Below are 27,208 nucleotides of genomic sequence, written 5' to 3' on the forward strand. Positions count from 1 at the left end.
TTCACATTGTGCAATGAAGAAACTCATTTAATGTCTCATCCTGCATCTTTGATCCCCTTTTTCACGAACCACCTAGTTATGCTAATTCTGTAGAATATGTTTCACAGAAACACTGGTTTATTGCTCTTGGGTCTGACAGACTCGAGTTCCCAACTATTGGCTTCTACCTCCTCTGTTCCTGCTTACCAGCACATCCCCTGTGGACACCACACAGCAATCTGTATGGACATTAAACCATAAGCCACAGAGAATTCATTTGGTGGGGTAGTAGTGCTGCCCCAAATGCCAGTCCAAGATGTGCTAACTATAAAACAGCAGCACTGGCCCCTTGCAAACCTTCAGACCAAGAGCTTCCTTCAGGACAGGGTCTAAGTTCTTACTCCTTTGGCTGTCACCCTCACAGCAGTCTCGTCTCTTTTGTGTCTTTGAAGAGTGACAGCTTGAAAGAGCCAAAGGAAAGAGGGTCTTCCAATCATTGCACAAGTGGAACCAAAAAAAAAAAAAGGATTATCCAGCATATCCCAGGCAGCCTGGCCTGAGCTCCACTGGTTCCAAGTGTCCTTGGTGCGTCCTGGCTGGGCACTGCTCCTTCTGAATCAGCCAAGGAGGCTAGAGCCCCAGATATTCGGCCAGGAACACGGCGAGGATGCGGCTCAGATTGTGTACGGTGGGTGGGTGCAGGTTGGCCTCAGAGTCATCGGGGGTGTGCCAGACGGAGGGGAAGGGCATGGAGATGAGGTGGAGCACAGGGACCCCTGTAGGGGAGAGGGGAAGCTTGGTCAGATCTGTGCCTGGGTAAACTCGCCTCAGCCCCACCCTGAAGATACTCTGTCCTGGCATGTGAAGAACCCTGAATGATGATTTTAAGAGTGTGAGGGCAACATGTTAGTTTTTTAAAAAGATATATCCAGTATATCTATTGTTCTCACACACAAATTGTAGAAACTCAAAACCTAATGGATTATGCAAAAGGCCAGAAGGGAAAGAGGTCTTTGACATCATATTGCCAAGTATATCATAGGTTCTTTTTCTCTTCTTTATTTATAGCTTGCACCTTTAAAACATTTTTCTTTTTTTAAATAACTTCTATGCCCCACGTGGAGCTCAAACTTACAACCCCGAGATCTACTGACTAAGCCAGCCAGGCACCCTTAGCTTGCACTTCTGTCATACATAGTTCTATTCCAGGCCTTCATCTAAGGCCACACACACCTCCACACACAATTTTACCCATACAGTAATCCTTTACAATAGTCCTATATAGGGCATCTGAGTGGCTCAGTCAGTTAAACGTCTGCCTTCAGCTCAAGTTGGGATCCTGGGATTCTGGGATCCTGGGATCAAGTCCCACATCAGACTCCCCACTCTGAGGGGAATCTGCCTCTGTCTCTCTGTCTCTCATGAATAAATAAATAAAAATCTTAAAATATATATCCAACATTTATCCCTATTTTATAGATGAGGACACCAAAGCACAGAGGCGGGCAGAATGATTTGCCTGAGGTCCTGCCTCTAGCAAACAGCACAGTGAGAATTTGAACCCAGGCCACCTATCTCCAAAGTCTGTGATCCTAATCCCTGCACTAAGATGGCTTCCCTGTCCTTGGAGCACTTCCCTTTGTGTGTGTCAAGATTCACTAAATGTCTGTCCCACCACTAGACAGGACCCAGACAGATTATGGCCCATCACTGGACTGCTGACACCTGGCCCAGGACCTGCATTGGGAAATAATCACTGAAAGAATCAATAAAGAAGGCACTCTCAGGAATGGCATATTTGTTGAATAAGTAAATCATAAAATTTATTTTTTATTTTTAAAGATTCTATTCATGAGAGACACAGAGAAAGGGACAGAGACATAGGCAGAGGGAGAAGCAGGCCCCATGCAGGAAGTCCCATGTGGGACTCGATCTCAGGACTCCGGGATCACGCCCCAAGCCAAAGGCAAACACTCAACTGCTGAGCCACCCAGGCATCCCGAGAGTAAAAATTTAAAAAGCAATTTTTAGCACTTACTATATTATGACATGTACTGTATGAGAAGGCATTCTATGTACCTAATCTCATTCAATCCTCCCAACCCCATGATTATGAATATCCACATACAGGTGTGTTTTCCAGAAGACACACAGGAGACAGGACCAGAGAGCCTGAGTAATCTGCCAATGGTAAGTGGCAGACACTAGAACCCAACCTTGTCTGATTCTAAAACCTATATTCTGAACCCCTCTACCAGAGGTCTTCAGTCCTGGTTGTGCAACACAATCATCTGGAAGTTTTGTGAAAATAACGCAGAGACCCAAGAGTGTGGTTTAGCAGGCCTGAAATGCAACTGAGCATTTCTCGAAGCTCCTCAGATGATTCTGCTGGGCTGCCAGGACCTTAAAAGCCAAGTACTGGAATCTGGGTTCATGGAGGCACTGACAGTAGTAGCTAACATTCTTTGAATGCTTACTGTGTGCCGGGTACCGTGCAAGTAACGTCTTTAAGTATATGAGCTCATTCGATCCCCTCAACAACTCTGAGATAGGAGCTATTAGCATCCCCATTTTACAGATGAGAAAGATAAGGCAAAGAAAAGTTTAGGCACTTACCACTAGTCCCCAACCCTGGGAAGCGGTCAGGGCCAGGTCCTACCTGTCCTTCCCTTGGATGCCCCCCACCTACCTTTTACCCCACCCCCCCAAAGCAAGTACCTCGGCGGAGGAAGGGGATGTGGTCATCTTCCACAGAACCAGGGGGCTCCCCGGGCTGGAAGTACATCACTTCCTGGGGATGAGACTGCAGCAGGTTCATGCGGTGAAGGCGCTTCTCTGCAGGTGGTGGGGATTAGAGAGCAAAGGTCAGCGCCTCAAGGTCAAACGTTCCCCTGCTCACAGATCAGGGCCTGGCAGGAGGCTTGGGGTAAAGCACTGATAGTCCCCCAAAAGGATGTAGTTAGCTAGCCCTACTACAGGCTGTATTCCCAGTTTCCTCTATTCTCTCTGAGGCTAGGAGGGAGATACCTCTATTATTGTTACTATCATGCCCATTTTACAGATTGGAAACGGAGGCTCAGAGATGAATGAAGCCACTTGCCCAGGTTCACATGCTGGTAAGAGGTGGAGCCAGAATTCAAACCCAGGGCTACTGGACCCCAGAGCCTGTGTGTAATCACGACACCTGATTGCCATGGGATCTTTGTGTTTCTGCCCTAGTGCCTTGGGGAGAGAGTCAGGAGGTAGAGGGCAGTCTGGATGACCCCTCAGAAAGCAGGTGCCCCCCTCCACCTTCCCCCTTACCGATGCTCCTCAGCCGATGGAACCAGCGGGCTGTATGAGGGAAGTGACTGTAGAAGTTTGGATTCGGGGCACCCAGGAGATCAAGGAGCATGAAGAGCTCCTAGGGAGAGAGAGTCCAGGTGGGGTGTTGCAACCTTGCATCGCCCACTCCCTCCCTCACCGGAACCCAACGGGGCCCTGGTCTTACGATAGCCTGGATCCTGGTGGGGCCCGGGCTGTGGGGTGCAGACTCCATGAGCTGGGCCAGGTGCCGGGAGCCATAGAGGGAGTCTGTGGGTCCCCACTCCTTCAGTGCTTCTTCACCATCCAAAAAGAGCAGCTGCAGAGTCACCGGGGCTTCCTGTGGGAGCTGGTGGTCAGGGCCAGCTTGGTTCCAGGCCTCAGCCTTGACCAGTCCACCTTCCTGCCCACTTGCACCACTGAATAGGGCAAACTAGGTGTCCTCACTCGTAGAACATGGTGGCCAGAAGTGTAGACTCTGAACCAGACCACTGGGGTTCAAATCTGGCTCGGCCACTTTATAGCTGAGTAGTTTTGGGTAAGTTCCTAACATCTCAAAGTGTCAGATGACAAAATGGGGTTAATAACAATTCTAATCATACAGTAGGATGCGAATCCAGGTCCTAGAATAGTGCCTGACATAGAGTAACCAAAAAGAGTCAGCCCTATTATTATTGTTACTCCTTAGGCTCATTTAGCAGAAGAGACAGACTCACAACGAATCCTCATACAGTGAAATGCACATGGGACGAATGCTTCCAAGAATTATGGGATTCTAGGGGCACCTGGGTGGCTCAGTGGTTGAGCATCTGCCTTTGGCTCAGGTCGGGAACGAGTCCTGCATCAGGCTCTCCCTGCAGGAAGCCTGCTTCTCCCTCTGCCTATGTCTTTGCCTCTCTCTCCATGTCTCTCATGAATAAATAAAACTTAAAAGAACTATGGGGTTCTAAAAAAGCATAGGAAGGGAGTTGGGGAGCATGTTGAGTCAGCTGGGAAGGGATGTCTGTATGGAGGTGAGTGGGAGCTGGCCTGGTGAAATGGGGCAGAGGGAAAGGTGTTCCCAGGCAAGAAGCAACATGGCCAAGTGCCGGTGCCAGATCAGAGAGCTTTGTGAAAAGGCCTGAGGGATGAGCAAGTGCCAGGGAGCTTGGGCTTTGTTAGAGGGGGTTTGAGCCATGGAAGGGGCCTGAGCAGGAGGAGGAGATTTGTGTTTTCTTTCATTTATACATTCCACACATTTCTCTTGACATCCTAACTTATGCCAGGTAATCCTCTGGGCCCAGGGAATACAGCAGAAGACAAAAGCAGCAAAAACCCTGCCTATTGGGAAGATAGACAAATGCAACAACATAAAACACCACAATGCTTGGGACAGTGACAGGGAGCTCTTTCAGGGTGGATAGGAAACCATCTCTGAGGGGGTGACATCAGAGAGGACATTTGAATGAAAGGTGACATTTCTAGCCAGGAAGGTATCTGTTGAAAGAACATTCTAGCCAGAGCAAACAGCAGGTACAAATGCTCTCAGGTGGGAGTAACCCTTGTGAGTGATGAACGCAAAGGTTCTACATGGCCCCATGAGGGCTACTAGAAGGCATAAGGTTTATGCCTGCAATGAGGTGGGAACCATGGGAGGGTATTGGGCAGAGGAAAGCTGGGATTGGACATTCAGGGGATGAAAAGTCCCTGTGACTACGTGTGTGGAAAAGAGGTAGGAAGACATGTCCAAGCAGGGAAGGATGGGGGCTTGGACTAGGGTAGAGTCAGCCCCAGCCCCCCACACCTTCCCTCATTCCTCACCTGCTCCTTGGCCCTACTCAACTCCCTGTCGAGGGCCTGAGCCAGCTCCAGCAGCAGGGCGCAAGGTACAGCCGAATCTGTTGCCCCCACAAAGGGAACCGACTCAGATGCGAAGAGCTTGGAGTCATAATGGCAGGCAAGGGTGAGGTGACGGGCAGCCCCTGGGTCCAGCGTGGCCACCACATTGCCAAAGTCCAGTGGCCCCAGGGGTGTCAAGGCTGTGAAGGGGTCCAGTTCCACATGCCAGCCTGCTGTCAAGGTCCGTAGTGTAGCCTCCAGGAACTAGTGGCAGGAGAGAGGTGGGAGGATGGGTGGGGACTGGGGAGGAGGTCAGGAAAAGGGCCATGTGACCTGAGCCATGCACAGCAGTTGGGCTGACTCATAATCCTCACTTTGGTTTCAGTCATTCCCTTGACATGCTTTTGCTGAGACCCTACAGAATGCCAGGTGTGCCGTGACTCTGCAGCTCGATGCCAAGATAATCTTCAAATCACTAACTGTGTGCCAAAGCCCTGTTCTAGGAGCCCTATAGGAATGAGGACAGTCAATGGCTCCATTTCACAGATAAGGAAACTAAGGCACAGAAGGTTAAGAAACTAGTCCAAGGTCACACTCCAAGTGGCTGATGTGGGATTTGAACTCAGAGGGTAAGTATTCAAATGACTGGATGCTTTCTGGGAGGCAATATAGAGATGTTCTTGTGCCAGCTCTGGAATCAACCTGAAGTTTGGGTTGAAACCCTAGGTATACCATTTATTAGCTGTGGGATTTGGGTAAAATGCCTAACTGCTCTGCTCCTCAGTTTCCATATGCAGAGTGAGGATTACATTGGTACTCACCCCACAGAGCTGTTGCCTAGCACACACTCAGCTTTTGGGGGCCGTACAGAGGGCAATACAGTTGTGGTTACCAAGGTGGGATTCTAGATTCCGATTAGCTCCAGTCAGAGCCTCAGCTGGGGGTCTTAGCTGCTTGGGGGATTTGGGGCAGAATGCCTATTCCCACCTGTGTGGCTCAGTGGTTGAGCCTCTGCCTTTGGCTCAGGTCGTGATCCTGGGGTCCGAGGATCGAGCCCCAGCATCGGATTCCCCGCAGGGAGCCTGCTTCTCCCTCTGCCCATGTCTCTGTGTCTCTCATGAGAAAACAAATACAATCTTAAAAAAAAAAAAAAAAAAAAAAAAAAAGAATGCCTAGTTCCAATACCCTGGCAGGCTGCTTGGGTCAGAGGTGGGAGGTGGAGCCCTTTACCTTTCTGACTTGGAGATTGCCGGGGCTGCCCGGGGTCCGCACAACCAGCAGGGGGCGCAGATAAGTGTTCCAGAGACGGTGTGGGTCCAGTTGCCCCACCACCCGCCGCAGCCGGGCTTCGGAGAGGCTTCCGATCAAGCGGCCCTTAGGAGGAGGGAGCAAGGAGAGGGAAGAGAAGAACCGAACGTGAGGGCAACCCCCATTCCAACCCTAACCCGGACGCCATCGCACCTAAGAAGCCCCGGTTCTTCTTCCTAATTCGAACCTCCAGCATCGGAGGTTTCCAGAAGAAATCCTAGGCTAAGGAAAGTCCCTCTAAACCCACCAGGTCCAGCCCACCTCAATCCTGATGGGGAAATCGAGGCCGAGAGAGAGGAAGGGACTCTTCCAAATAGCTGACTTTCAGATTGGAACCCAGAACTCCCAGTGTTACTACTGCAGACTCTCCCTCTTAGGTAGAACCACCTATTACAGAACAAGCCCAAAGCCTCAGTTCGTTAGCAACGGGCATGCGCTCTATCGACGGAGACCGCAGCACCTGCAGCTTGGGCCAGACGACACAGCCACGTCAACCTGAGACCTCAGGGAAGGGGAGGCGGGGAATGAGGGCTCCCGCGGTGCCCGTGCCCCTGCCGGGCCTCACCCGCAGCTCCCGGCCCCGCGGCAGCTCCTCAGTCTGGTGGTGCCAGCCGCTCCAGATGGTGTAGGTCGCCGAAGCCAGGGCCAGGGCCAGCAGAAGCAGAGGCAAGAAGTGCGCCCGCGGGAGCAGGCGGCGCTTGGGCGGGGAGGGCGGCTCCAAGAGGCCACGTTCCCCGAGCCGTAGCCGGGACCGCCCGCGGCCCCCGGAAGGCATGGCAGCTTCGCCCCGAAACCGGTCCCGGACCGCGGATAGTTTAGGCCCAGCCAAATCCCACCCCATGGAATCACCGAACCAATAAACACGAAGAGCGGCTGCACCATCCCACCCACCCTCGGTCAGTGAAACCAATGGCGACCCTCACTCTGAGAACACGCCTTCCTGTCTCCCTGGGGCTTTGGGGTTGGTTCCCCTGAGGGTTGCACAACCCAAAAGGGTAGTGCGAAAGGGAGAGGCTCCGCCTCAACGGAGGAACGGAAGCCAATGAGCAATGTTTGATCCTGAAAAACGTTGGACCAAGGAGCAGGTCTCCGCCCCTCCCGTAGGAAGGCAAAGGATTGGTTACTCGAAGTCGGAAAGATCAATAGACACGTAAACGAACCGACACCGATGGAAAAGGGGCGGTGCCCGTCCCAGAAGCGAGGAGCCGATTGGCTACACGGAGGCCGCGCCCCCGAGGGCGGAGCCGGCGGGCTTTTGGAATGCCGTGTCCTGTCCCTTCTTCAGCTTGTGCCGCTCTACAACGAAACGATTTGAGTCGGACCCGCTTTATTCTTCTCTCCATTGTCTTCTCTCCATATGGTCCTGAAAGACCCTGAGCTACTACGCAGTGCTTCTACCCCACGTCTGCGCGGGGCCGGCGCGGATTGCCACGGCAACAGGCCTCGCCCACACCGTGCAGGTTGGGATTGCGCAGGCGCCGACGGAAGTCGGCCACAGGAAACGGAAGTCCCGCCTGTAGCCCTCTCTTCAGAGGCAGGAGCAACGCGGGGAAGACGGAGCTGATCTGCGAGCGCAGCCGCTACCACCATGTGAGGCCCGGCGGGAGTGGGGTCGAGGGCGTAGATGTGGCCGTTTGCCGGTGGTGGGCGAGGCGGGATCGGAGGCAGAGGTTTTAGGGGTAAAGTACGCACCGTTCTGACGAGTTTGAGGATGGGCATGGGGCCTTTTACGGGTCCTGAGTTCGAGGGAAGGCACTTGATCAGTTAATGAGCCGGGATTTCCCCGATAATGAGTCTCGCTGAAATGGATTTTAAGGGGAAGCAAAGAACCTGGGAAACGGGAGTGCGGAGTTTTAGAAATAACGGTTTGAGGTACGGGACTTACCCGGACAATTTGAGCTGGAGAAGTTCACCTCATTCGCGACTTTTTCGGCTCACGAATCGCCTTAATGATTTTCCTGATTTGGTATTCATTCAGCAATTATTTATTGAGCACTCATGTATTAGGCACTGCTTTAACTACGTGAGATACATCAGTGACTGCGACCCCCATCCCGCAAGAAAAATGCCCTGCTGCAGCTTATGGGTGTGGGAAAAGGCAGACAATGAACACACCGGTGATAAAAATGTAAAGTGTATGGCGTGTGTTAGGTGATCAGAGCTAAGTGAGTAAAGAAGCAAAAGAGCAGGATCCAAACAATGGGGAGTACTAGTTTTGAGAGAAAGTAACTCAATAACCAGTGCAGGACACATTGAGAAGGCAGCAGTTGAGCAGAGACCTGAAGAACCTGAGAACCACAAAGATACCTGGGGAGGTATCCAGGCAGAGGGAAAACGAAGGGAGATGCCCAAGGTGAAAGTCTGTCTAATATCTTATATATTTTTTAAAGATTTTATTTACTTGTGAGAGACACAGAGAAGCAGTATCCCCACAGGGAGCCCGATGTGGGACTCGATCCCAGCATCCCTGGGTCAGGATCTTTTTTTTTTTTTTTTTTTTTAAGATTTTATTTATTTATTCATGATAGACATAGGGGGAGAGAGAGAGGCAGAGACTCAGGCAGAGGGAGAAGCAGGCTCCATGCAGGGAGCCCGATGTGGGACTTGATCCCGGGACTCCAGGATCGTGCCCTGGGCCAAAGGCAGACGCTAAACCGCTGAGCCACCCAGGGATTCCCCCTGGGTCAGGATCTGAGCCGAAAGCAGATGCTCAGCCATTGAGCTACCCAGGCGCCCCTTGCCTAATATCTTAAAGGACCACCTTCAAGGCCACTGGCTGGAACAGAGAAGGATGGGAAGATGCCAGGCATTGTAAAAACTTTGGGTTTTACTTTTTACACAGAGATGGGAGCCATGGGAGGGTTTCGAAGAGTGAAATGATATGACTTAGATTTTGATACAACCTCTGGGACTGCTGTGGAGAACAGACGGTCAGCGGCATGGGCTGAGGTAGGGAGACAAGTAAGGCTCTCAGGAGAGAGATGATAGAGGTTTAGGCCATGGTAAGAAACAGATTCTGGGTATATTTTAGAGGCAGATGACAGAATTTGCTGACATTGAATGTAGGATGTGAGAGAGAAGAGTCAAGTTGATATCAGGGTTTCTGCTCAAGGAACTAGAATGATGGAGATGAGGAAGGCTGTGGAAAGAGTAGGTTTGAGTGATTGGGAGATCTGGAGCTCAACTGAGGATGTATACGGTTGGAAATGTCTATTCAGCATCCAGCTGGTGATGCCATGCAAGAGGGACTGAGCAGGGGGGTGGGTGGGTTGGGGAGACATCATGTGACCACCCACGCTCTAGCTCTGGGCCTCTCACCTACGGGTTCCATGCTTGCCCCTCAGGAGCCTCCTCAACAAACCCAAGAGTGAGATGACCCCAGAGGAGCTACAGAAGCGGGAGGAGGAAGAGTTTAACACGGGTCCGCTCTCTGTGCTCACACAGTCAGTCAAGAACAACACCCAGGTGCTTATCAACTGCCGCAACAACAAGAAGCTCCTGGGCCGTGTGAAGGCTTTCGACAGGTAAGCACCTGGGTCCTGGAAGGTGTTCTGTCTTGGAAATGCAGACACAGTTCCAGTGTGAGGAACCCAAATACAAGGTTTTCAGAGTCCTGGGGCATAAGCATATTCAGACCTCAAAGTGCAATGGTGTCTTGTTGTCCTTCCAGCTGTGCAGTACAGTAGTGATGGGCATGTACTTGGGAGCCAGGCTTCCTGGGTTTGTGTCTCGACTCTGCCTCTTAGCAGCCATGAAACCTTCAACAAGTAACTTTATCTCTTCCATTCAATGGCAGTAATTCTGGTGATTGCAGAGATTCAGTGACTTAATACATGTGATGTGTAATACAGTCATTAGAAGTACAGCATCTGGCACCAGGAAGCTCTTATTAATCAGGTTTTGCAGTTACGATATAAAGTACCATGCCCCAAAAGAAAAAAATAAAGTACCATGCCCAGTACTTTTTTTAGGCTCCAGAGACACAGCAATGACTGAAAGAGGACTCCTATACTTAAGAGAGCTTATGCCATAGGTAGGGAAACCAACAGCAAGCACACAAACAATGTGTCATAAGAATAGTAAAGGCAGGTGAGAGTGTGGAGTGCTGGGAAGGAGGTGTTGTCCTAGACGGTAACGCTAGGGGTTCCATAGGAAGAGACCGTGATGAACAGACCTAAATACAATGAAGGAGGAAGCCAGGGTCTGAGTGTTTCAGCCAGAGGGAACAGCAAGTGTTATTTCCTCTCTCGGCCTCAGTGTCCTTGTCTGCAAACTGTGCGTCATAAAAATACCCCTCATAGAACAGTTGTGAGGATTAAATATTTCTGTAGGAAGGGTACTTGGCTCAGTAGCTAACATGATAAATGCTCAATAAACATAAAACCTGCAGCCTTCAGTTAGCATTTGGGAAGTGGTATGGCGAAGTGTAAGTCTAGAATGTTTTTGCCACGAGCTGTTACATGACCATGAATAAGTCTTTTCACTTGGAGCCTCGGTTTCTTCTCAAGGAGAATAAGAGTGAGAACAGGAAGTATTGGGCCCAAAAAGGCAGATAGACCTAGATTTGAACAGGGCTGTGCCACTTCTAAAACATCATCCCACTGCGCCAGTGTCCTGCTCTGCAAGCTGGGGGTGATACTAGTGTTTACCTTCTGGGGGTGAGATGTAGTGAGAATTACTGGCTTACTGCTTCGAAGAGGGCACCTGGGTGCTTAGTAAGAGCACAATCGGTGGTGGTTTATTCATATACATTTGTGTGTCCACATCTTTTTAAAGATTTACTTCATTTATTTTGGGGGGAAGGGGCAGAGAGGAAGAGTTCCAAGCAGACTATGCTGAACAAGGAGCCTGATGTGGGGCTCACTCTCATGACCTGAGATCATGACCCAAGCCAAAACCAAGAGTCAGACATTCAACCAACTGTACCACCCAGGTGCCCCCCCCCCATTTTTTTAAGAGGACTTTCCCCCAGTTCTTCCTCATATCCCCACATCAGCTTCCCACCCTAGTGTGTATCCTGCCACAGTTCACTCACTCACGCTCAGCACACACACACACACACACACACACACACACGGGCTTCTTTGTGGTGTTAAATAACAGCTTTATTTTTTATTTTTTTAAAGATTTTGTTTATTCATGAGAGACAGAGAAATAGAGACATAGGTAGAAGGAGAACCACACTCCTCATGGGGAGCCCCATGCAGGACTTGATCCCAGCACCCCAGGATAACGACCCAAGCCAAAGGCAGATGCTCAACTACTGAGCCACCCGGGTCCCCAGCTAACAGCTTTATGGAGGTGGAATTGACATGTTGTCATATCATAAATGTAATTGTTTTTAAGATAGAATCTTCCATGTGCTACTCTGCATCTTGTTTTTCGTACTTTTCAGTGATCTGTGAACATCCCTGCAGGTCAGCTAAGGCATTCTTAACCCTGTTACTTATTGTATTAATTATGTTCCTTTCTTGAGTGAGCAGTGCATGCAGTTGAGGCAAAATTCAAAAGAAACGAACGTGCTCAATGAGGAACAAGTCTTTTTTCTCCCTGTCAGTCAGTTGCCCTCCCCAGGAATCCTTCCACGGTAAATTCCTCAGGTCCCCTCACATGACATCAGACCAACAGACACAAGAGTGTGCTTTACTTTATTTTAAATCACTGCTAATAGCAAACCACACAGTTTTAGACCTCAGCTTTTTCACTTGACAACATGCCTTGAAATGTTTCCATGTGGGTATGCTACTTCATTTTTTTTTTAAGCTTATTTTTCTCTGAATTGCTAATGTATTCACAGGATTCCAAAAACAGTAATAGCAGTCCAATGATAACATTCCATGCAGCTTGTCCCCGGCCTCCAAGTGTCTTCCAGGATTCTGTACTGTACAAAGCAAAAGGAGGCAGGCAGTATAGATGCTTCTCCTACCCCCTTTCTTCCCTTCAAAAGATCACTTGCATACTTGGTTTTGTCACTCAACAGTCTCTCGTGGATATTACTCCACAGCAAGGCACAGAGCTTCCCCACTCTTAAATACTTTATTTTTCTTGCCACTCAGTAACATTTCCTTCTATCTTTCTATCCCTTCACCTGGCTTTAATTTTTCTTCATAGCAGGGGTTGTAACCTGACAGTGTATCAGATCCATCTGTTTACTTGCTTAGCATTCTTCTCTCCTCACATCCCATCAGGGCAGGGGTTGCATCTGTCAGCTTCACTGCTGTATTCATTGCAGGTGCTTGCTGAGTGGGCTAATCTGTACTGTCCTCAAACGTGTCCACCTGGCACCCTGAGGAGATAGGGACCAAGCACAACTGCGGCGGAGGCATCACATTCCTCCATAGGCCCCAGGGACCTCTGGCTCCACAAATAGCAGCAGTTCCTTTGCTGATGCTTTCAGAAGTACTTAGAGTTGAGAAACACAAGCAGACCCATTTTGCTTACCTTTCCCCTGGGTCAGGCCCCCTTCTAAGTCTTTGCAAGAATGCTGTATTGGTTAATTTATCTTCACAGCAGCCCTATGAGGGAGGCACTGTGAATGACTCCATGTCAGAAAGCAGGACATTGAGGCACAGAGGAGTGAAGTCCTTTGGCCAAGCCTCAACCTGAAGACTGGCAGAGGTGGTGTGGGGGGTCCCTGGCTGTCCTTGTCCCAGGCCCTCACCTTCATCCCATGTGAGCTGCTGGAAGAGGGGTGGGCAGAAGGCTTCTCCCTCACTCCTGGTGCCTGCCCTCTACCCCCAGGCACTGCAACATGGTGCTGGAGAATGTGAAGGAGATGTGGACCGAGGTCCCCAAGAGCGGCAAGGGCAAGAAGAAGTCCAAGCCAGTCAACAAGGACCGCTACATCTCCAAGATGTTCCTGCGTGGGGACTCCGTCATCGTGGTCCTGCGGAACCCACTCATCGCTGGCAAGTAGCGGCCTCCTCCCCGCCGTCAGAATTTGCTCCCTCCTGCGAAGACCTGCCCTTTGTAATGGGAATAATAAAGTCCTGGGTTTTGTCTAGTGGCATCTGTCTGTTCCCAGAGCCTTGTGACAGGGACAGGCTTGGGGAAGGGAGGCAGCTGGGTGTGGCGCCAGGTGCTAGGGTGCAGACTTCTCTGATCCCGTGAAGAGGCCCTGTCTCTGCCCCTCCTCAGGCCTCTTTTTCCCCATCTGTGAAGTGAATGGGTTGGATACAGAGGGCTCTCTTTCCCTTCTTAATCTTTTCTAGCTTCTCATCGCTGCGTCTCTCTTCCCTTCCTCTGCCTCTCTCTCAATAAGTTGAGGTCTGGCTGCAGTGCTGGGGACACAGCAGTACCCAGGAGAGCCCTGACCAGCCCTCACTGAGAGGAGAAGGAGGATATAGTTAGAGTAGTCAGTACCCAAACAGTGGTAGTGATTGCCACTAACACCTGCCAGCTGTTAGGGTGCCAGGCCCTTTCCTCTGTGCTGAGCAGACACTGTTCATTATGACCTCCATTGCCAGAGGAGGGAACTGAGGTACAGAAAGGAGAGAGCATTCCCCCGAGGGGATCCAGCCAGGAAGTGGTGATGGTATAATTCAAACCTCCCCTGTGCCAGAGCCTGGGGCTTAACCCTGAGCTCCACTGCCCACAAATTACAACTTAATTACCCTTGGGAGAAATTTTCTGACACGTATGGAGATAGAGGTGGGACGGGGGGGCTCACTTATTGTGGGGGTATAAGGAAGATCCTTGTCTTGCTCTGATTCGCACACATCGTGCTCTCCCCCACCCATGTCTCTGTGTTCTGTCTCTACCTGCATCTCTTGCTTTGTTCCCCAAATAAGACCAAATACTGGGTGGGTGCAGGGGTTTGCAGGCCTCAGAAAAAATGAGACGTCTGATACACTGAGTTGTGAAAGCACATCCTGAGTTAGTCCATGAGTCCGTAAGTGACAGAGCAAGGGACCCTGTAGGAGAAGGCTTGACATAGGGCAACAGCTATGAGGTTATAAAGATGCACGTTTACTGAGTGGCTCACATCTAATGAGAATAGTCATCTGGTGGGTAGATACTAGAGCTATCTGATTTTATGGGTGAGACAGCTGAGACCCAGAGAGAGCAAGTGCCTTGCCCAGGGTCACTCAAGAAATGATGGAGCCAAGTTATCTGTGATGTGGCAGTAGTGGTGCTGCTGCAGGAGATACTCCTGCCCCACTCTCCACCCTGCAAGGATTCAATTCTTGTGCAGGAGCTGGGATAGCACAAGCCCTGCAATCACAGTCCTGGGTTCAGATCCAGATCCTTGCCCTGCTTCCCCTTCTTGTTGACTTATCCTCCCCCAGGAAATGGAATTTGGTTTCCCTGCCCTGCAACCTGGCAGCAAAGTTCCAGCCTCAGGCACCCTGCCTGGCATCAGTCTGTATTTCCTCACATCTTCACCCACCCCTGCCAAGTTGTCATTGGGTGAAAACAAAAACAGAATGCAGGAAAAGCATGCACCATGCACCAGGAAGTATCCTAAGAATAACTCACTGGAATCTCAGGCAACCGCAGAATATAGGTACCATCACTACTCGCTTGCCAGAAGTGGAAACCGAGGCACAGGTTGGGAATGTTTCCCAAGTCACCCAGTGAATAAGTAGCCAAGTGAAGTTTAAACCAGGCTGGTTTCTGCAGCCTTACTATTCCTATACTATCTTTTAGAGAAGCAGCCCTCAGAATTGTTTGGCACACACACAATATTTTAATTGTATACATTGCAAATAGTTAAGTATCAGGAAATCACATGAACAGTCCCAATCAGGATTTCTTTTAGGCATGGGGGACAGTGGTGGTGTAATGTCCCTGTTCTTGTGGCAACACATGACTGAAGGGGTTGCAAGGCTACCACAAGCACACAGCCCACCTCTCATTTCTCTTGATGACCTAGGGGAGAAGATTGACCCACCTCTCATACACAAAAAAGTACAGCTATTTCTCATGCTTTATTTACAAGGCCCCTACCTTAGCACCACACCCACACACACACCCCAAACCTATGAAGAAGGACTCCGTTAAGCTGCTGTGGGGCACATCTGTCCAGGGGACTGGGGACCCCAAGGGAAATAACACCCAGGTACTAACTAAATCTAAGTGCAGTTCTAAGTGGGGGAAGGATTTAGGAGTGAGGGTCTTGTGTGTGTACAGGTGGTCCAGACACAGGCTGTCGGTTTCTCTCCATCTCTCCCAGTCTCCAAGGGCTGCCCAGGAGGGTGGAGAGGTGCGTCCATACCCGCAGCCGGCAGTGGTCTGTCCTAGTTGCAGCTCTGAGGCCTGCCTTGAATGGTTCATGTTTAGTCTACACATGAAGTCCTCCTTTCTGGCCCCCAGTGCTGCTCACATTTCTCTTTCCATCTCTCACCTGTCCTGTGAGCTCCAGGGCATTTTTCCCAGCCCAACATGTCCAAAGAACACTCTTGGCTCAACCCCCACTGAACGTCATCTCCCTCTCTCTTTCCACCATCCCAAACCTAGGAGTCTTCTTTGACTTCTCTTGCTGCACTTCCCTCATGCAAAACATCAGCAAATCCTCAGCTCTACCTTTAAAATAGTGCCAGAGCCCAACTACTTCACATGCTTCTGAAGCTGCCACTCCTGCCCCTAATAATCTGTTCCCTCACATAGCAGACAGAGGATCTGCTTAAAACATTAGCCCAGAAAAAAGAAAAAAAAAAAAAATTAGCCCAGGAGACGCTGCTGCTAGGAATCTTCAATGCCCTTGCCTGCTTCTCTCTCCCCACATCTCTTGGCCCAGATTCATCCCACTCCAGCCATGCAGGCCACCTGTCTGTTCCTCATGCATGGCTGAGCTCTTTCTTGCCTCAAGGCCTCTGCGGATGCTGCTGCTTCTGCCTAGAATCCTCTTCCCAAAGCAGTCTCCTTCACCTCTTGCAGGTATGGCTTAAGTGCCACCTCCTTGGAGATGCCCTCCTGCCACCCTAGGCTCCCTTTAATTGTTCTTCTTTAGCCAGTTCCACAGTGTATGTATAACTTGTTCTGTCTTTGCTGCCCACCCCCCTCAGTTGTGAACTGTGAACTCTAGAAGAACAGGGACTTTGTCTTCTGTTTTCCTCCTCCCACCACACCCCAATTTCTCTAGCGCCCTCCACACCTCCACACTGGGCCTGGTACACAGCAGGTGCTCAATGAATACGTGCTAAAACGGACACAGGATCTCCACTGCCTAGCAGTAGCTTTCCAAGACCCGGCTGGCCTCGTCCCCAGACCCCGGCAGGGTCCCCAAGGACCGGGCACCGTCAGCGGCGACCCGGCAGGGGCCTGAGTCCAAGGGCAGGGTCCTGGAGGCGCGCTCCGGTGGCTGGCGCTGCTCCTCCCCGAGGCTGTGGCGCAGGCGGCAGCGGTGCCAGCAGCGGCGGATCTCCGACTGTACCTGCAATGCGACGGCGCTCAGAACCTTCCCTGCGTTCCCGGCCATTCCCTGTGCGGCCGCCAGAGGGCGCGGGCGGCGAGCCGAGGCCGTCCCTACCTCCTTGTTGATGAAGCAGTACAGGATGCTGACCAGGAAGCCCTGCCGGAGGACGCAAGGGGTTAAATCACAAGTGGGGGCAGGATCACAGACACCCCCTGAATGAGCTCGGACCCTTACCTGGTCCCAGGCAACCTAGGCTGCCACTACCCTGGTCCTAGGCCATATCAGTCACCCTCGAGCTCCAGGCTCCCCTTTGCCTGCCTCAGTTTGTTGAGCAAGAAGGGGGTTAATTAAAAGGGAACCTCCGAGGTAGGCCACCTAATTATGATAACAGCTTCCCCATTTTCTGACCCACTTGGGCAAGTGCTTAACCCCTTTGTGCCTCTATTTCTTCATATGTAAAATGGGGTCATATTATAGTGCTGGTTGTCAGAATTAAGATAATCCTATGCAAGAAGCTGGAGTGCCCAGCACACAGTGTAAAACCTTTTTCTTAAGCTTCTTATAACCTTTTATTATATATATTACATATTATTAATAAATTAATTTACTTAAGAATTATCTTTATATAAGTTTATACATTTTGCATATAAACTTTAAATATAAAATATATAGGGACACCTGGGTGGCTCAGTGGTTGAGCATCTGCCTTTGGCTCAGGTCATGATCCTGGGGTCCTGGGCCAGGATCGAGTCTCACATCAGGCTCCCCTTGGGGAGCCTGCTTCTTCCTCTGCCTATATCTGTGCCTCTTTCTCTGTCTCATGAATAAATAAATAAAATCTTTAAAATATATATGTAATATATAATTACAAATAAATTGGTAAACTAGGACAGCCCCGGTGGCACAGCAGTTTGGTGCCGCCTGCAGCCCGGGGTGTGATCCTGGAGACCCGGGATCGAGTCCTGCATCGGGCTCCTTGCATGGAACCTGCTTCTCCCTCTAACTGTGTCTCTGCCTCTCTCTCTCTCTGTGTGTGTCTCTCATGAATGGATAAATAAAATCTTTTTAAAAATTAAATAAATTGGTAAACTAATACAATGAATTATTTATGTTAAGATCTTACAAATCTTACTATTCATTTTCATGATCCTGTTAAAATCTACCTCTGATCACCTCCCTCTGCTCCCGTGGCTCCTGAATCACTCACGGAAAAGCCAAGGTACTCACTTGGCCCAGGGATCTGCCCGGGTATGTTACCTCACTGTCATGTCTCCCCCTTGCTCCCTGTAGCTCCCACCACTTCAGGCATGTTGGCCTTCTTCCATTGGGAAAGGTACTCTCTTCCATGTTAGGGGCCGTCTTCTCGGTGAGGCCCTCACCCACTGTCTATAACCCCATATTTTGTCTGCTTCTCTATTTTCTTGCTTCCCCCTACCCCCACTTCTAGGAATATCTCTCCATCTGACATTCTGTATATTTTATTTACATAGGATGTTTAGCAATCTGTCTCTCCTGATAGAGGGTAGGGACCATTTGGTTCTTGGCCCGGAAAAGTGCTTGGTACACAGTAAGTGTTCAGTAAATTTTTCCTGAATTTAATGAATGAATGAGCCTTGTGAGGTGAGATCAGTATTGTTTCCACTTAGAGATGAGGAAACTGAGGCCCAGCAAGGAAAAAGCATGGCAACTAGGGTTAGGCAGGCAAGCACAGGGTTGTTGGCCTTGAATTTTGGTGCCTCCTTACATTTTGTGCCTCAGGCAACTCATTTACCTACCCTAGACTTAGACCCTAGGTGAAGGCCACAGAGCTGCAAAGTTGGCCCTGTGCTTGCCTGGGCTGCAATGCCCTCCATCGTCTCTAGGAGGCAGTACTGCTAAGCCTACCTGCTTTGTTCTCTTGGTCCTTCCTACCTCCCCAGCTCTGGACAGAGCTAGCTCAGTATTTTGCCCAGAATATATGAATGAACTTGTGAACATGTTTACACCCTATTGGGTGGCCGCATCAGTGGACGATTGCAGCCCCATGCTCCTCTGGGGAGGAGGGCCCCAGGACCAGGGGTGTAACCCCGGCACCCCGACTTATCGCCTTAGCACCTGGAATGAGCTGAGGAAGATCTCAAAGCCGAGCTTGGTGAAACGGAGGGCACCCCGGGCCTGTTCCTCTGTCACCGGAGCAAACACCACCTCGTGGACGCCCAGCAGGGGCACCAGCGTCAATGTGGAGCGAGCCAGCCTGGAGGTAGAGGGTGGCAGTGGTCCCCCTGCCCCAGGTCCTCTGTCTCGCACCCCGCCCCGCTCCCTCCACGCCCGTCCTGCTCCCTCACCTCAGCCGGTAGTCCGGGCAGCGCATCTGTCGCGTCCTCAGCTTGGACACGAGGATGCCAAGAATGCGAATAAAGATGAGAAAATTAATCTGCAGGGAGAGATAGAGGCTGAGCCGACCCAATCCTGTCCTGGGGACAGAGGGTAGGCCCCCATTTCCCAGGGTGGGAAATTCCAGAGGGCCAGGAGGAGTCAGAGTCGGCCGTACCAAGATGGTCATGAGGATAGGGGTGCGTATGATCCACCAAATGGCCTTGACATCGTTCCGCTCCCAGCACCTGGGGGTGGGGGGAGTAGAACTAAGAGAAAACCCCAGGACTCACAGGGTCACGCACCCTCTCTCGCCAGCTCCGCCCACTTTCCTGAGCGCCACACCCCCGTTCCTTTAAAGCTGCGCCCGCTACGATCCAGGCCTCGCCCCCATCCCGCCCTCTTCCAGGACACCACCTTTCCTAGCTCCCCATTCCTTTAAATCCCATCCACACCCTCCCAGCCCCTACTTGCCCTCCGAACCTCCCCACGTTTCCATCACAACCCGCCCAAGTCCCTCAGAACTCCGCCCGCCTCCCAGGCCCCACCCCAGACCCCAAGACTCACTGCGTGTTCTCGTACAGGTACCTGACGATCACCCAGGGAATGACGAAAAGCGCGGGGGCCCCTGTGCAGACCCCGACCCCCGCCCCCCACCCCGCCGCAGCTGTCAGCGCGCGCACGGGCCCCGCCAGGCCCAAGACCCGCGGAATTTCCCCCGCCAGGATGGGGAGGCGAAAGCCCAGAGAAGGAAGGAGCACCCCTGAGGTAGACCAGCAGGGTAGTTGGGGGAATGGAGACGTGCCAGGTTGGGCAGGGGACAGGGTCGGGGCTCACCCCAGCCGAGGAGCAGGTAGCAGCGGAAGTGGCCCCCCTCGGAACCTCCCACGAGCACCAAGAGACTGTGCAGATAGACACCCTCCACCAGCAGCCACGTGTAATTGGCACCCACGCAGTACTGGGTCACGATCTGGGCCGTACGGCAGGCAGCTAGGGCCTGGGGGAGGGGGCAGTCAGGGCCTCCAGGGTGTCCCCAAGCCTTCCTCCTCCATCCACCTGGTCATTCTTCCACCCTATCTCCTGCCCTCGACTATTTACCTCCTGCTCTGCATCACCAGAGGATGGCGTCTGTGATAGATTTCTCTCTCCTATTCTCTTTCCCTACCCCCAGAGCTGTCCAGCTCTTACCACTTTAACAATTGGTATTTCCCATCTTGTTGTCAGTTTCTCCCCCACCCCAAATTCCCCCCCAACTATGGCCTCTCTCAGGGACAGCACCAGGACTCCCCCAGCACATAGCTTCTTCACAATCGGCATGACCCAGCTCGCTACGGGAAAGTTTTTCTCACCTGAAAGTTTTTCTCACCTGAGCCCCCAGCCTCTAGCCTCTCCACCTTTGTCTCAAGTAACAGATTGGTATCTACCAAATCCCACCCCCACGGGTTAGTTTCTCCCATCCTGCCACACCCCACCTCCAGCAGAGGGACCCTCTCTCCTTTGTGAAAAAGTCCAGGGAGATAATGAGGAAGGAGGTGATGGGGTGGACTAGGAGGAGGCTGAGTTGGAAGGACCCCTCTTCAAATGTGTTTGGAGAGCTCCAGAGAGATAAACTGTTGATAGTGTAGGAGGTAGTAAATGGGTTGGGAATCTCTTGGCCCCACCAGAGGAGGCAAAATCCCAATTTAAGAAAGAGGGGAGATGCTCACCGGGTTCCACAGGACGGGGCCCTGGTCCCCAGGGTAGGGGCCAGGTGGAGGTAGCAAACGGTCTCGCGTGAGGATGGCCGCCGCCCGCAGCATGAAAGACGTGAACAGGTTGATGTGGATGTAGTTGCGAGTGCAGCGCAGCCGCCTAAGGGATTTGGGGCACAGTCTGGGGACCCCTGGATACCTGTCCTTGGCCACACAGAGCTCCTTAAATCAAATCACCTCCCAGCCTGTCCCACAGAACCACCATTGGATGCTTGTTGCTAGGGGAGCCTGACTACCCCATCTTACTAGGCAAACTGGAACCCAGTCTCTGCTGCTGTGACTCAAGGCTAGAGGTCCCACCTGAAGAAACTCAAGATGAGCAGGGCTAGCAGCAGTGTGGCCAGGGACAGGGAGTAGCCCACGGTGTACATGACCTGCAGCCGCTCCAAAATCAGCCGTTGATCCTAGGTTGGGGTAGGAGAGTTCAGGAGGGTAGGAGGACACAGGAACAGAGTTCAGTGTTTCCCCCAGGGTCAGAAAGGGGCCCTGCTTTTTGTTCCTGGCTAGCATCCCAGTTTCCTCTTGGGGATCCAACAACCCTTGTTTGAGTGGGGCCGACTCCACCTCTCACTCCAGGGCTAAGCATGTGACCAGCCAATCAGAGCATTCTATATAACCCCCTACACACACAGACACACACACACACATACACAGTGATTAATGCAGAGTGGATGCATGACCCAAAGTGGCAATCCTTGGACATTACATTAGAGCTATTAAGAACAAAGTTCAGTCTCCTCACAGTCTTGCTTGGTTGATGGTATGTGAGCCTCATGCTAATTAAGAGGACCACACTTTTCCACCCCACAGAAAAGATGAGACCAGCACAGAGGAAAGCAAAATCATGGTGTGGTGAGAGACAAAAAGATTCCCAACAATATCTTTTGAGCACTAGATCCAGCTATGCCTGAAGCTGTTGTCCTATACTTTTCAATCACAGAAGCCAATATATTTCTCTTCTTTCTCCAACTTATTTAAGTTAGATTTCTATCAGGCAGCCTCCTTAGCTCAGCAGTTTAGCTCCACCTTCGGCCCAGGGCATGGTCCTAGAGACCGGGGATCACATCCCACATCAGGCTCCCTGCAAGGAGCCTGCTTCTCCCTCTGCCTGTGTGTCTGCCTCTCTCTCTTTCTCTCTCTCTGTCTCTCATGAATAAATAAATAAAATATTTTTTAAAAAGTTAGATTTTGGGATCCCTGGGTGGCGCAGCGGTTTGGCGCCTGCCTTTGGCCCAGGGCGCGATCCTGGAGACCCGGGATCGAATCCCACATCAGGCTCCCGGTGCATGGAGCCTGCTTCTCCCTCTGCCTATGTCTCTGCCTCTCTCTCTCTCTCTCTCTCTCTCTCTGTGACTATCATAAATAAATAAAAAAAAATTAAAAAGTTAGATTTCTATCACTTGGAACCTAGAGTCTTTGAATAGTACAAGGGGTTTCAAGTTTAGCCTGAAGCAGCTGCCTTTTCATCTCTCCCTGCACATTCTGACCTGAATCCCTCAACACTTCTTACCTGAAAAGCCCCATTCTTCTCTGGGTTCTCACACTGAGAATGGTCTCTCCAAGGTCCCCATTGGCCATCACTGCCACACTGGCGGAGGACAAAGCCTGCAGCCACTGTGGGGACACAAAGGAAGGGGTCAGAGGCACAGAGAAACAGAGACTGAAACAGAAAGATAAAAGTAAGACAAAGGCAGAGATAGCCAAAGTGATGTGATGATAATACACCCTTATGCATATTAATTAAACTAATATTCCTAACAAGCCTATGAAAATGACACTGTTATCAACCACATCTTACAAAAGAGGAAGCTGGGGCACCTGGCTGGTTCAGCAGTTGGGCGTCTGCCTTCGGCCCAGGGCATAATCCCAGAGCCAAAGGATCGAGTCCCACATAGGGCTTCTGCAGAGCCTACTTCTTCCTCTGCCTCTCTCTGTGTGTCTCTCATGAATAAATAAGTAATTTTTTTTTTTTTTTTTTTTTAAAGAAGGTGGGCAGCCCGGGTGGCGCAGCGGTTTAGCGCCTCCTTCAGCCCAGGGCCTGTTCCTGGAGTCCTCGGATCGAGTCTCACATAGGGCTCCCTGCATGGAGCCTGCTTCTCCCTCTGCCTGTGTCTCTGTCTTTCTTTCTCTGTGTCTCTCATGAATAAATTTTTTAAAAATTTTTTTATTTATTTATGATAGTCACATAGAGAGAGAGAGAGAGGCAGAGACATAGGCAGAGGGAGAAGCAGGCTCCATGCACCGGGAGCCTGACGTGGGATTCGATCCGGGGTCTCCAGGATCGCGCCCTGGGCCAAAGGCAGGCGCCAAACCGCTGCGCCACCCAGGGATCCCTCTCATGAATAAATAAATAAAATATTTATTAAAAAAAAAAAAAGGAGCTGAGGCATAAAGAAGTTAAATAAATTGCTCCAGGCCAAATAGCCAGTTAGGATGGAAAGACCAAGACGCCCAGAGAAAATAAGAACTCCGTGATCCTCAGAGAGATGGAGAGAGAAGGGGCACTAAGTGGCAGAGCCAGGGTTGGTCAGGCAGACGGAGACACCCAGCCAGAGAGGAGCAGGAGATCAAGTGTAGGCGAACTCGCAGTGGGGGGGTGGGGAGGGGTGCAGTGGTGTCTGGGGCAGGGTTAGAAGTTAATTTTGTCAGGGAAGGGCCTGGGGTCCAGGGGGCACCTCACCGTGACGGTGCCACGGCAGGTACCAGGGGCAGGACGCACGGGCGGTGACGTTGGGTGCAGCGTAGTCCCAGCAGACGTACATATCGAAGGACGCGTTACAGGCGAGGTCTGGGGTGGGCGTGGAGGCCGGACGTCGGGAGGACAGACTGAACATAACCCAAGGCTTCTCGGCGGATCACAAGCAAGCTCCTCCCTAGCCCCGCCCACCTGGAGTGGCCCGGGGCCGGCCCGGCCGCCGCCCCTCTCACCAGACCCCAGGCTCCGCCCCACTCGCGCCCTTCGGCCCCGCCCACCGCGTGCAGCCCCGCCCGAGGCCCCGCCCATTTCAAGCTTCTTCCCAGGCCTCTCCCACTGGTCGGAGTTGCGTCCCTCCGCGCATTCAGGTCTAGGTCCTTCCCACCCAAGCCAAGCATCACTCAGGCAGCTCCAACCCAGCCCACCCCTACCCCAGACTTCCTTCAGGCCCCCCTGAACCGTCAGCCCTAGCCCGACTCAAGCACACCCCCCTCGGCCCTAGTCCTTCCCGCACCCCCGGTCCCCGCTCCCAGTCACACCTGCTGGGGGGTCCACGGCTTCCAGTGTCTCCTGGCACTCTCTGCGGTACCGTTCCCAGCGCTGGTACAGCTCCCCCGCCGTCTGACCGACAGAGTCTGTCTATGGAAAGAGAGCAGGGAGGACACCCCACACACACTCGACCGATCCCCACTCTCAGGCAGCAGGGTTCAAGTGGGCTAGAGACACGCTACAGGGATTTGAAGAGGTTGCCTTGTTTTGTCCGGGAGTCTTGGGTGGCTTAGAACTCTCTTCTGAGTCTGGAGGGGTGCCTAGACCAGCGGAGTTGCTGTGGAGGGCTGAAAACTTTCAGCAAAATTAGGGGAAGGAGTGGCTGGAAATCATCAGGAGGATTTGAAGGGGAAAGAAGAGAGACTGGAAACAACTTGAATCTAGGCAGTCTTAAAACTCTCTCTTGCAGCGCGGGGAGACTTAAAACCGTCCCTAGACCTCCCTTCTAGCCTTGAACTCCTGCGGCTCCTCGGGTCCTCACCTCCGCCCTCCCGAGCAGCGGCCTCCACGACGAGAGCAGCAGTAGCAGCCGCCAAGGCGGACAGATCGACATTGCGAGGGCGGCAGGGCATGGGGGGCGAGGGCCTGGTCGCGTAGGGGCAGTCCGGCCTGAAGGGTCAGGAGGCAGAGTCAGGAGCCTCTGACCTCCGCCTCCAGCCCCAGCGCCACCCGCTCTGAGCTTCAAATAAGCGGACTAGGAGGCAGGGGCCCCCTCCCCAGGCCCCCAGAAGTGATGACTCGAGGGGTGGGGGAGGGTGGGCGAGGCCAAGATCCAGCACGTGATTCCTAGGCCCGCCCCCAACTGTTGCTGGGGCAGCAGCGGTGGAAGGGGGGTGTTTGCTGAGGGCGCGGTTGCCCTAGAGCTGCTCCCAGCGGAAGCGCTAATGTCACCCTGAGTCTAGACCTAGAGGTTCTGGAGAATCTGGGGGCTGCCTTGGAGAGGAAGGCATAGAAACTGTCTGGCATGAGCTAGAAATAACCGTCGGAGTTCCCACTCTCCAAGCCCAGAAGGTTTTCAAATGGCAGATCGGGAGGATCCCGACCTTATAAAACTTGACCGCTGTAGGGGCACCTGGGAAGCTCAATAGGTTAAGGGTCTGCCTTTGCTCAGTTCATGATCCCGGAGTCCTGAGATCAAGCGCCATATCGGGCGGGCTCTGAGCTCAGCAGCCTCGGCTTCACTCCCTCTGCCCCTCCCCCTATTTGTGCTCTGTCTCTGTCTCTGTTTCTCTCTCTCTCAAATAAATAAATAAAATCTAAAAAAAAAAAAAAAAAAAAAAACTTGCCCGCTGTGGATAAAGCCCAGAGTCCATGGAACAACCCTCTCCCTAGGGACTAGAGAGGAGCCAGACTCTGGGCTTAGGTTTGCAGGGGCCCACATGCCTGAAAATCCGTCTAACCCCAGTAACTCCCCCACAGCACCATGTGAAGAAAGGGGGAAGCGGGGAAGATCTCAGAGGGAGCCCCAGAAATGGTTAAGACAGAAATACATAAACTGAACAGAATGAGATAACACAGCAAGAGACCAGAAAGCAGAAGACAGACAAAAATGTGGGTTAGGAAACAAACAGGGGATAGAGACCTGGTGAGAGACACAGAAAATGATCCAAGGAGAGATAAACGTAGAGAAACCGAGCCATCCAGAGGCTAAACAGAGATCGGAGACACGGAGACAGAGATATGAAGAGACGGGCAGACGGAACGATGAGGGGCACGGAGAGACAAAGAGACAAAAGCATGAGCTAAGACACAGAGAAAGAGGGGACCCCGGGGACTTGAGTGGGACATGAGGGCAGGGGAACGAGCTGGGATGGGGAAGCCCTCACCTGTCCCCAGATCTTCCCTTGATCACTCACTCGGGCTGCTGCTGCCTCTGCTGCTGCCTCCACTGCCTCTCCTGGGCTCTGGAGGAGTTGACAGCCTGGGGTGGTGGGAGAGGGCGGGGCCAGGGAGCAGGAGGGGGAGCTCTGGGGCTGAGACCCAGAGTCTGGGGCCAGCAGCACGTGAGGATCATTGCCGCTCAAGGTCACGTGGAAGAGCAGTCACAGAGCCGGGCCCACAGTCTTTCACACTGTCCCACCCATCCCACCCATCCCACCCAGCCATGGCACACAGCCAGAGTCACGCAGCCACACACAGTGTCACACGTGGTCCCATTCACCAAGCCATGGAGAGGCACAGCACAGAGGCACACACTGAGCCTCACTGCAAATATATTTTGCTGATGGTCACTTACAGTCACGCAATCCACAGTCACATTCAGAGAACCAAGGTCTCTCCCCTACAGGTTGACAGGCATCCACAGTGACAGCCGTGCAGCTGGAGTGCAGGCTCCTCCACTCACAGAACAACACAATCACCACTTCCCACAGTGCTGATGATCCTGGGCAGTCACACACGCAGTCACACACGCAGTCACACAATCATTAGGTCCCGTCACAAACGCCTTCTGTCTCCTCACTGGCAGTCACCTCTAGGTCCCCAGCATCACTCAGCAAGCTTTGGCATAGAGCAGAGGCTAGAAGAATGACCGTCGATGACAGACACGCACCCATATGTGGTCCCTCACAAACATGTAATCCTTTGGTGCCATCACCTGTGACACACAAGGTCACACAACCATACCCATTACCACTCTCACAGTTCACACGGTCACCAGAGTCTACAGTCATATCCCAACAACATACCTTCTCCAACTGTCACTAAAGTACACACTCTCGGTGTCACGTCGTCACGCTGTCACCCTCACAGGGTCACATCCAGAGCCATGAGGATACGGACACTCAACTCTGCACCCTGTCCTCACCCGCACTCATGAGTCCTACATAGTCACACACACATCACATGCCACGATGCCACCATCACAGCATCCTACGCATCCCCACAGATGCACAAAGGATCACACACCATCATGTTGTGATCACACTCGAACCCACAGCCTCACTAGGTCTCACGGTCACGGTCACCACCAAATCATACACCTTCCCACAGTCTCCATTTCCAGTCTCTTCCTTTGCCCTAAAACACAGGGAACATCTCATCTACATGAGAGGGGAAGCCTTAAAAACCGAGTTCCAGTTCTCAGCGTTCTCATCC

At 51.9% G+C, this 27,208-nt stretch overlaps 3 protein-coding genes across 6 annotated transcripts; 1 reads left to right on the forward strand and 2 right to left on the reverse strand.

Moving 5' to 3' along the window:
- On the reverse strand, positions 1–7,854 carry QPCTL (glutaminyl-peptide cyclotransferase like). Of its 3 annotated transcripts, none has more exons than XM_072774385.1 (7): positions 7,569–7,854; positions 6,331–6,474; positions 5,083–5,364; positions 3,470–3,631; positions 3,283–3,382; positions 2,698–2,814; positions 1–755 (listed from the first exon to the last, which is right to left on the reverse strand). In XM_072774385.1, the coding sequence occupies exons 1-7, from the start codon at positions 7,749–7,751 to the stop codon at positions 610–612; spliced, it is 1,134 nt and encodes a 377-aa protein (XP_072630486.1). In that variant the 5' UTR covers positions 7,752–7,854; the 3' UTR covers positions 1–609. The 3 variants fall into 3 exon arrangements, with proteins under 3 accessions (XP_072630486.1, XP_072630471.1, XP_072630477.1); XM_072774370.1 differs by having other exon boundaries at positions 6,974–7,704; XM_072774376.1 differs by having other exon boundaries at positions 3,470–3,622; positions 6,974–7,702.
- SNRPD2 (small nuclear ribonucleoprotein D2 polypeptide) lies at positions 7,482–13,417 on the forward strand. The gene is made up of 3 exons (XM_072774397.1): positions 7,482–7,998; positions 9,753–9,932; positions 13,150–13,417. Coding segments are annotated over exons 1-3 (357 nt in total). The 5' UTR covers positions 7,482–7,996; the 3' UTR covers positions 13,325–13,417.
- Positions 13,156–26,014, reverse strand: GIPR (gastric inhibitory polypeptide receptor). 2 transcript variants are annotated; one of them, XM_072774362.1, is made up of 14 exons: positions 25,939–26,014; positions 24,594–24,721; positions 24,103–24,202; positions 23,549–23,656; positions 22,379–22,482; positions 21,169–21,272; positions 20,824–20,968; positions 19,955–20,114; positions 19,685–19,745; positions 19,296–19,365; positions 19,090–19,178; positions 18,860–18,998; positions 16,880–16,921; positions 13,156–16,783 (listed from the first exon to the last, which is right to left on the reverse strand). In XM_072774362.1, exons 2-14 carry the CDS (start codon positions 24,663–24,665, stop codon positions 16,577–16,579), a joined length of 1,401 nt encoding a protein of 466 aa, XP_072630463.1. In that variant the 5' UTR covers positions 24,666–24,721; positions 25,939–26,014; the 3' UTR covers positions 13,156–16,576. The 2 variants fall into 2 exon arrangements, with proteins under 2 accessions (XP_072630463.1, XP_072630462.1); XM_072774361.1 differs by having other exon boundaries at positions 13,156–16,921.
- Between the last annotated feature and the right edge of the window lie 1,194 nt (positions 26,015–27,208).

Source organism: Canis lupus, chromosome 1, assembly GCF_048164855.1.
Source record: "Canis lupus baileyi chromosome 1, mCanLup2.hap1, whole genome shotgun sequence".
Taxonomy (NCBI): Eukaryota; Metazoa; Chordata; class Mammalia; order Carnivora; family Canidae; genus Canis; species Canis lupus.